This window comes from Triticum urartu, chromosome 7A (assembly GCF_056163025.1).
Source record: "Triticum urartu cultivar PI428250 chromosome 7A, HENAU_Tu73, whole genome shotgun sequence".
In the NCBI taxonomy this organism is placed as follows: domain Eukaryota; kingdom Viridiplantae; phylum Streptophyta; class Magnoliopsida; order Poales; family Poaceae; genus Triticum; species Triticum urartu.
The window spans coordinates 741,184,668-741,194,878 of record NC_141879.1 but is presented as its reverse complement, the minus strand read 5'-3'; the positions used below and the strand labels follow the sequence as shown (position 1 = coordinate 741,194,878).

Here is a 10,211-nt window from a genome sequence, read left to right as displayed (position 1 = left end):
TTTCTTCTTTAAGCTAGCTAGTGTTGGTGATGATTAGATAGCGGTAATGACTATGATGATTAAATAGTGGTAATTAATGACGACTACGATGATTTTTAGGTAGCTAGTATATATATATATAATGTTGTTGGTGATGATATGATGCTAAGAGTTTATTTATTTATTAATATGTGATGATGATGATGATGAGTTATTATATATATCATTTATGAAAGAAAAAGAAAATTAGTTTGAACTGGATGGATCCTAGTTAAGTGGTCAAGTATATATATATATATATGCCATATCCATATCCATATCAAGTATAACAACTCATTATAACGTAAAACAATCCTAAATTAAATTGATAACACAAATTTAAATGAAAAATAAAAAATAAAACAAAAACCCACAAACATTTAGTACCGGTTGGTGTTACCAACCGGTACTAAAGGGCTCCCGGCCCCCGGAGCTGGCTCGTGCCACGTGGTTGCCCTTTAGCACCGGTTCGTGCTGAACCGGTATTAAAGGGGGGGGCATTAGTGCGCACACTTTAGTGCCGGTTACGGAACCGGCACTAAAGGGCCTTACGAACCGGTGCTGTTGCCCGGTTCTGCACTAGTGCACGTCTTCGCATCGTCTACTCGGCATCCCGAGCCCCGTCACCATCGACTGCTGCCTCATAGGGATGGGCAGCCCCTTTTGGTCATGTTCTACCCCCGAGCCTGCGTGCTCGTAAGTTTGGCTGGTTGCGCCATGTAATGCACTCTATTTCGCCGCGTTTCCTTTTGTGGTTTGTCTAAGACTAGCTTTGGATCCGTCTGTGTGGTTGGTATGGTTGTGCACACTGCCTATGTTAAGGGCTTTATTAATTTAAAGCCGGACGTCCCTGACAACTATGTTCTAAAAAATATATATACTACAAGCAGCGTTGTGGAAATATTAGCTCGAGAAGACGAAGAAGAGGATGAGAATAAGCATGCTTGCAGGAGGCCGTGGGTAAGCAAGGAAGGATCATCCGACGTGAAGCTGCTGGAGATCGAGGTGGCTGCAGTGCCGGACAACGACTGTGCATTGTGTGCTAGAGGAGCAGAAGGCGGCTCACGGGCATTGCGAGTACATGCAGCAGCTGTTTGATACGAATCTAGGTAGTAGATCACTCGAATTTCACTCAATCACACGGAATCAGGGGAATTGTAGCAGTGTATTTAGTCTCAGCAAGAAGGGGATCGGGAAGTGAGAGCCTAGAGGTGGGAGGAGAGATACATCGCCCAGCGGCGCCGATACGGTAAGTGATCTAACGATGCCCAACCCTAGCGCCGGACTGCCCTCTTATACCTACTTGGTCCACTCTAGGCCTTGCACCAGTGGGTTGGGCCTTGCCTTCCTCTTGGTCCTCTCCAGCTGGGCTGGGATCTTCTGCACGGGGCCCACCATTCCCGTGACATTCCCCTCTCCTTGAGAATTGGCTTGACCCCAAGCCAGAGCTCTGGGAAACCTGGACTTCAGAGGTACTTCGTCTTCCCAGGTGGCCAACGAGTCAGGGAACCTGGACCAACGCACGAAGACCTGTTTCACTTGACGAGCCCCACGCATAACGGATCGGTGTTGCAGGATCCGCTCGGGCACTTGAAAAGGAATGAGATCCTCATCGAGCGTCGGCAGCTCCGGCATCACTTGAGTTGACGGAGGCACGCCCAGCCGGAGTTGCGAGACATGGATGACGGGATGGATACGCGCCGCTTCAGGTAACGCCAGCTTGTATGCCACCTCTCCAACTCGCCCCAGTACCTGAAAGGGACCAAAATAGCGAAATGCCAATTTGTGGTTAGCTCTTGTTGCCACCGACGACTGCGCGTACGGTTGAAGCTTGAGGTACACCCAGTCCCCAACTGCAAACACCCGATCCGAACGCTTGCGATCAGCTTTGCTCTTCATCACTTGCTGAGCTCTGTGGAGGTGTTGTTTGACAAGTGCCATCACTGTTGCTCTTTCTTTAGTCCAAGCAGCCAAATCAGTAACAGCCTCATCCGCTACATTGGTGATACCAAAGAAACGGGGCTTGTGCCCATACAGGACCTCAAATGGAGACGATCGAAGAGCTGAGTGGTAAGAGGTGTTATACCAAAACTCTGCTAACGCCAGCGAGTCTGCCCACTTGCTAGGACAGCTATGCACGAAGCAGCGGAGTTATAGTTCCATGCATTGGTTGACCCTCTCAGTAGTGCCATCTGTCTGTGGGTGCCGTGCCGAAGAGATGTTCAGTGTAGTATGTGTCAGCCTGCACAGCTCCTGCCACACACGACTAGTAAATATCCGGTCACGGTCTGACACCATTTTATCAGGAGGTCCATGAAGCTTGAACACATTTTCCATGTAAGCTTTCGCGACTTGCAAGGCCGAATAAGGATGCCGCAAGGGAATGAAATGTGCATACCGTGTTAACTTATCCACCACGACCAGGATAGAGTTGAACCCCCGAGAAGAAGGCAGACCTTCTACGAAGTCTAGCGTCACCATTTCCTAGGCCTGCTCCGGAACAGGAAAAGGCTAGAGGAGCCTCGGATACTTCACATGCTCAGGCTTGGCCTGCTTACATACCGCACAGTTTGCCACAAAGATCTTGACAGACTGCTTCATTCTGGGCAGAGCGAAATGCCGTATGATACGATTGTATGTAGCATGCACTCCTGAGTGTCCCCCCAAGGCTCCTGCATGCAACTCGTGCAACACCATCTTCTGAGCTATTACGTTGGAGCCGAGCCAGACCCGGCCTTTGTATCGAATCAGGCCATCAACCACCGTGAACGGGCCATCCAATGGCTCCCCTGAAGCTGCTGTTGCCAACTTGTTCAAACAAGATGGGTCCTTCTGATAGCCTTTCTTCACCTCCTCCAACCACGTGGGTACGCACACGGACAAAGCATACATGCTGCTCTCGGGCAAGCAAGAAAGAGCATCAGCAGCTACATTTGTAGCCCCACGACGGTACTCAATCTTGTATTGAAGGCCTAACAGCTTAGTGAGCGCCTTATGTTGCCAGGGTGTAGTCAGCTTCTGCTCATCAAGATACGACAGGCTTCTGTGATCCGTTCTGATGGTAAACTCTGACAACAGAAGATACGAACGCCATCTGTCAACTGCCATAAGGATGGCTAGGCACTCTTTCTCGTAAGTAGAAAGCCCCCTATGCTTGGGACCCAGTGACTGGGAGAAAGGTGATGGGATGTTTTTGTTGCATGAGAACCGCGCCGATGCGAACATCTGACGCGTCTGTTTCGATGACGAATGGTTTGGAAAAATCCGGCAAGGCCAAAACCGGCGCTGTGGTAAGAGCGGTTTTCAACAATCTGAAGGCTTGATCTTGAGTAGGTGTCCACAAGAACGGAACTCCCTTCTTGAGAAGATCTGTAAGTGGCCTGCTGATTATTCCAAAGTGCTTAACAAACTTGCGATAATAGCCCGCCAATCCCAGAAACTGCCTCACTTCTTTGGCCGATTCTGGTCGCTTCCAGGCTAAGACCTGGTCAGTGTTCTTGGGATCCGTACTCACACCCTTCGCGCTGATGATATGGCCCAGGTAACGCAGCTGCGGTTGTGCAAACGTACACTTGGACCTCTTCACTTTCAAGGAGTATTGTTGCAGTCTCTGAAACATCTTCCGTAGCAAGACCACGTGCTCTGCCAGGGTTTTGCTGAACACCAGAATATTGTCAATAAAAACCAGGACTCCTTTTTCTCAGTAACGGAGCGAGAACCACATGCATACCACCCTGGAAGGTCGGGGGACCACCCGTGAGTCCATAGGGCATCACTTTAAACTCAAAATGACCATGGTGAGTTTGGAAGGCTGTCTTGGCCTCGTCCTCGGGTCGCATCCGGATCTGATGGTATCCAGACCGCAAATCCAAACTGGTAAACACCGTTGCGCCATGCAATTCATCTAACAGCTCATCAATGATCGGAATGGGGAACCGGCTCTTGATGGTGATAGCATTTAGGAAGCGATAGTCAACACAAAAGCGCCATTGACCATCTTTCTTCTGCACCAGCAACACGGGTGATGAGATGGGACTGCGGTTGATCTGAATAATACCTTGCCGTAGCATCTCTGCTACCTGAGCCTCGATTTCATCTTTTTGAGCTGGGTTGTAACGGTACGGACGCCGTTTTACTGGCTGAGCTCCAGGAATCAACTCAATTGCATGATCGAACTCTCGCTGCGGTGGCAACTCTTTTGGTTCTTCAAACAAGTCCACGAATTCCACGAGTAACTCTTCCACTTCGACCGGGATTGGCTCGATTGTTCCTTCAGGCTTGGATACTGCTAGGAGTATCACATGCACCAACTCTGTGCGTGCCTGCATTAACTGTAGCTCCGCTCCTGAAATGGCATGACAACGTGACATCTCAGGTGTGGTCCCTGTCAACTGAATGTACTTGCCTTCATGATGGAATGTCATCAACTTCTCCCCCCAGTTAACTGTCATCAGACCCCGAGACTCGAGCCAATCCATGCCTAACACTACATCATAACTGCCTAATGGGAACAACTTGAGAGTGGAGCTGAATCGATGGCCCTGGATGACATACTCACAGCCTGGCACCTCATGATCACATAGTGTCACTGCCCCATCTGCAGCCTTGACCTTCAAAGGAGTGCGCATCGCTTGCACCCCCTCCCACTCCTGAGCAATTTCGGTGTTGACGAAACTATGGGAACTCCCCGAGTCCACTAGCATGAGTAACACTTTGTTCCCAATCTTTCCAGACAGACGGAATGCCTTGGGCGCTTCCGTACCTTGGACAGCGGCCGTTGACAAAAGACAGAGGTCATCTTCAGAGCTTTCTGCCTGGGTGACAGCAGTGCCTGGAGAAACCGGAGGCGAGATCATACCCACCAGTTCTTCCACGACATGTAACTGAACCGTGGATGCACATACATGCCCTAGCCCCCAGCGCTCGCCACAAGTGAAGCAGAGACCACGGGCTTTGCGAAAGGCCCGAAGAGCCTTGAGCTTGTCATCTGTTGTTGTGCCCGCAGCACTCGAGGGCGACTTGGCGATATCCAGACCTCGTCGTGTCTCGAGAGGAGTGGAGACAGGCAGCGACGCGTTCGAGCGTCCCCCCGGAGACGCCGTCGGCACCGCCATGGATAAGGCCGGGCGCGAGGGAAAACGCCCAGTTCTGCTGTTGGAAGCCCCAGAGCGCTGCGCCACAGTGGCCTCCTGCTCCTGACGCACCATTTCAACCACCTCTTCCTGCAATTCAGCCAAGGAAACAGCAGTATCGAGGTCTTTTGGACGATGTAACATGACAACCACTTTAATTTCATGAGCTAGCCCTTCAATGAATTGAGTAGTAAAGAACAAAGGATCCCAAGAGCTATGATGAGCTAGCAAGCAGTGCATGGAAACATTGAACTGCTCTGCATACTCTAGAACTGAACCCTCTTGCTTAAGCTTCGAAAAACTACGCAACAACTGTTGAAACTCTGACCTACCAAATTTTTCCAGAACTGTTGTGCAAAAAGTATCCCAACTAGTGGCCTTAAGATGCATCTTAGACCACTCAAGCCACAAGGCAGCAGCCCCAGTGAAGTGGACAACCACAGTGTCCACCCACACTGCTGGATCAACACCACACACTCGAAAGTAAGCCTCGCAGCGAATGCGCCAACCCGTAGGATTGTCGCCATCAAAACTAGGACAGTCTACATGCTTATGATACCCCCGATGACCAGTACCACTACCAAAATCCAACAATGGCGGTGGGGGAATGGGAACTGTGGGAAAAGGAGTGCGGACCGTACCATTGGCCGGGACCGGCGTGGGGAGGAGAGCCCCCGCAACCAGTTCCCGTGGATTCGAAGCCCTACGGTGGCCATCTGGCCCGTAGCCGTCGCCACTATGGTGTTCCCCGAGCTCTAGCGCGTCCGCCACTGTCGAACTCGAAGTTTCCATCATCTTGTCGCGGGGCGAGTTGTGTCGCGCCATCTTTTCCAGTTCCACGCGGATCTCACCGAGATCAACCCGGAATTGCCCCATAGCCGTATCCACTCCGGGGCGCCACGCCGCCAGGTCTTGCACCACCGGCTCCAAGGAGGCAATCGTGGGCTCCATCTTGGCGACCGATGACTCCATGTTTTCGACCGCGGGAGCCATCAGATCCAACGTCTGCTGGATCGAAAAGAGGGCCTTGGGGATGCCGCTCCGCTCCGCCGCTGCTTCCTCCAGCTGCTTCTGGATGTCTGTCCCCGCCATGATCTCCTTCAGGCTGCGAGATTTCGGCGCCAGATGGAGTCACAAAAAAGAAAATTGGTGGTGGATTTGGAGGCTCTGATACCAGATGATCCGAATCTAGGTAGTAGATCACTCGAATTTCACTCAATCACACGGAATCAGGGGAATTGTAGCAGTGTATTTAGTCTCAGCAAGAAGGGGATCGGGAAGTGAGAGCCTGGAGGTGGGAGGAGAGATACATCGCCCAGCGGCGCCGATACGGTAAGTGATCCAACGATGCCCAACCCTAGCGCCGGACTGCCCTCTTATACCTACTTGGTCTACTCTGGGCCTTGCACCAGTGGGTTGGGCCTTGCCTTCCTCTTGGTCCTCTCCAGCTGGGCTGGGATCTTCTGCACGGGGTCCACCATTCCCGTGACACTGTTGTGTCTCAACTGGGTATGGTTCAGGTCATGTGGGCGGATATGGATCTTGGAATGCGGAAAGCGCAGGCCGAGATAGAAAGCATCATCTGCGACGCCGCACAGGCAGAGTCGCCGTCTCATATGTGATTGGTGCTGGGCCACAGCCGTGCCAAAAAATGAGCACATCCACCCCAACCTGTGCGGTCGGCACATCTAGCAACCTCAAAAAAAAGGTGCTGGGCCACAGCCGTCACGACACATGAGTCGATTTGCATAGTGTTGCAGTACGCACGACGTGCGGCGCATCGGACACGGTTAGTTTTGTGTGACTCAGGTTATGTACGTGGGCCTTTCCTCTGGTATTGATAGTAAACAATTGTCAATATTTGGACGAGCTCCCAGGTAAAAATAATTAAATTTCACTAAAAAGGGATAAAAATAATTAAATGTTGAAATGTTTGAATTTCTGATCATGTACACATTCATCCCTTGTGTGCGTTAAATTTCATGATTACCGGGTTGTTTCTAGAGCATTCGTTTTTTTCAGGCATAAGAAATATTATTTTTCTAAACAATGTTACACGTGTTTGAAGCATCAAACAACCCATTTGGCAATCCAAACTATTAAAAAAACATTGGGGCTTGCTTCGGTAGACCCCCCCCAACAAAACGTAGAAGGGCATAATGGTCATACGGAAGAAACGTATACCCACCTCCTATCATACCGTATAGACCGACGTCCGTATACCTTGACGAATAAAAAAAACCGCCGCACGTGTAGAGGAAAAAAGTCAGCTGCACGATCTTCTCGCCCGCCCGACGTTCACGCACGTCGATCACGCCCAGTTTCTAACTGTGCGATCGCCGCCGACTGAACCCCATCCGACGCCGCATCTGAACGTCGCCGCGGATTCGTCCCGCATCGACCTACGCCGGCGACGTCTACACCGCGGCCCTCATCTTCCACGTCGCCGCCGTCTTCCATCTAACCCTCTTCTTGCACGTCGCCGTCGGACGGCTTGTCGGCTGCGACTGACCGCGCTGCCATCCGCACGCCGCGGATCCGGCCCTGCGTCGACCTACGTCGGCGACGTCTACACCGCGGCCCTCGTCTTCCACGTCACTGCCGTCTTCCATCTAACCCTCATGTTGCACGTCGCCGCTGTCTACTCCACGGCCGAAGGTTTGCCATCTAATCTCCTCGTCTAAACCTAGCATGCTAAATGATATGAGTCACACATAGTGATCTAGGGTTTATGGTTGAGTAAACATGCCGTCGCAGCGGCGCCTCCCCGGACAACCGCATGTTGTAGGCAGATAGAGTTGCAGTTGGGCATGATCCACAGTACAAACTTAACACGTGATGAATTCACAATGTTATGCAGTTTGGTCAGTTAGGCGTGTTGCCATGGATGAACAAACCGCATTGACGGGGGATGATAATGGTACTAATAAGGCGACTCGGAATGATAACGATATTTTTAATGAAGATGATGACAGCAGCGACAACGATTCCGTGTCGTCATTTGATATCTTGCCTCCGGAGGATTTTGATCATAATGAACATGGCGCAAATAGTGAAAACGTAAGTGCCGTATATTTTGATTTCATCTTTGAACCTGCAATGTATGGCATGGCTAACTATTTCTCTATGTATACAAATTTGCAGGAAGATGTGGATGTTGACAATGTGGAAAATAGTTTACAGGAATCATTCGCGGATAACTTGAGCCAGGTTCGTAGATAGATGTTGTACATTGATGAATATTATGAATTAAATGATAGTAGTTAACATATACATTTTCATATGAATTTTGTAGGAGGAGTCAGATGGTATTAGCGGTGATCACGATGAGGGGGAGATCGACATTGAGGAGGCTCGAAGGCAGCAGCAAATGGTGGATACACATTGGAAGGTGATGGCTATGACCTTTCGGTCGCAAGGTGATGCATACATATTCTATAACAATCACGCCAAAGAGAACGGGTTTAGCATCAGAAAACAGAAAGTCAAACGAGGTGCTTCAGGATGATACGGTACCGGAGATTTCTTTGCTCCAGGGCAGGTAGAAGGCAGAGCAAGTTTATAACCATGGAGGGCCGCAAGCGCAGGCTTAGACCGGAGACTCGTTGCGATTGCGGTGCACATATGGTGGTGAAGCTGGACAGAGAACGTGGTGTTTGGTTTGTCGCGTCATTCGTGGATGATCACAACCACGCGATGGCTAGGCCCGACGAGGTTTGTTTTCTGTGGTCTCACAGACGGATTGGAGAAGGCACGAGGGCAGAGATATTGGCGTTGGAAGCTGCTGGGATAAGAAAGCATATAATAATGGACAACTTTATCAGCAGATACGGTTCGTACGATAAGTGCGGGCTTATCAGGAGGGATATTTACAATCTTTGTTGCAGAGAAAAAATGAAGCTCATAGCAAAAGGTGACGCAGAGACAGCAGTTGGCATTATGAGGAGAAGGAAGGAGAAGGACCCTGAGTTTTTTTTTGAGTATGTGCTTGACAAGGAAGGGCGACTGAAGTGTATGTTTTGGTGTGATGCACAGTCACGGAGGGACTATCAGGACTACGGAGATGTGGTTGTGTTTGATAGCACGTATAAGATGAACAGATATGGTATGCCGTTCATCCCCTTTGTCGGAGTTAACAACCACCGTTGCACCACAGTGTTTGGATGTGCCATAATTGCTGACGAGACGGAAGGGACATATGTGTGGCTGCTGCAGACATTTATGAAGGCAAACTGCCAGGTGAAGCCAAAGTCAATAATCACAGATGGTGACGCTACAATGATCCGGGCTATTAGGACTGTGCTTTCAGATGTTTTCCATCGTCTTTGCTCCTGGCATATCGAGAAAAATATGCAGAGGCACCTGCATTACAAGTCACTGGATGAGTTCAGATCGCTCCTATACTATGCCACCTCTCAAGCGAACTTTGAGCAGAGATGGAACGCTTTCTATAATAAGTGGAAGACGGATAGAACTAAAGAGTGGCTTGACAGGATGTACAGGAAGAAGAGACTTTGGGCAGCTTTATATCTTTCCGATGGTTTTTTCCTTGATATGCGAAGTAACCAGAGAAGCGAAAGCCTCAACTCCTGCCTTCACCTACACCTGGACTACGGTATGACAATAGTTGATTTGGTTGTGCATTATGAGAACTGTATAGTTCGCCTGCGTGAGAATGAGGCGTACCATGACTGTGAGGCACACCAAAAAGAACCACCGTCGGTTACTGAATATAAGGCACTTGAGGAGCATGCCGCCAAAGTATTCACACATGCTAATTTTTACATCCTGCAAGATGATTTGCACAAGATGGGTCAGCTGTAGATATTTGAGACGCTCGTGGGAATTGAGCGTCAGACATATATGGTGACATGGAAGGATAACCACAAGTTCATGTATAATGTTGTTTATGAACCAGGTAACTCAGAAGAAACTATAACATGCAGTTGTCTTAGGATGGTTCGGAAAGGCCTGCCATGCAAACACATTCTTTTTGTTCTCCATCATCTGAGCATAACTGAAATACCAAAGTGTTGTGTCCTTCATCGGTTGTCAAAAAAT

At 49.7% G+C, this 10,211-nt stretch overlaps 2 protein-coding genes across 2 annotated transcripts; one reads left to right on the top strand and one right to left on the bottom strand.

Moving 5' to 3' along the window:
- Positions 1-2,529: 2,529 nt before the first annotated feature.
- On the bottom strand, positions 2,530-6,242 carry LOC147962596 (uncharacterized). The gene is made up of 2 exons (XM_087534238.1): positions 3,749-6,242; positions 2,530-3,086 (listed from the first exon to the last, which is right to left on the bottom strand). Exons 1-2 carry the CDS (start codon positions 6,240-6,242, stop codon positions 2,530-2,532), a joined length of 3,051 nt encoding a protein of 1,016 aa, XP_087390364.1.
- A 1,606-nt stretch (positions 6,243-7,848) lies between these two features.
- Positions 7,849-9,974, top strand: LOC147962595 (protein FAR1-RELATED SEQUENCE 5-like). Its single transcript, XM_087534237.1, has 4 exons — positions 7,849-8,210; positions 8,295-8,360; positions 8,446-8,623; positions 8,827-9,974. Exons 1-4 carry the CDS (start codon positions 7,989-7,991, stop codon positions 9,972-9,974), a joined length of 1,614 nt encoding a protein of 537 aa, XP_087390363.1. The 5' UTR covers positions 7,849-7,988.
- The last annotated feature ends 237 nt before the right edge of the window (positions 9,975-10,211 follow it).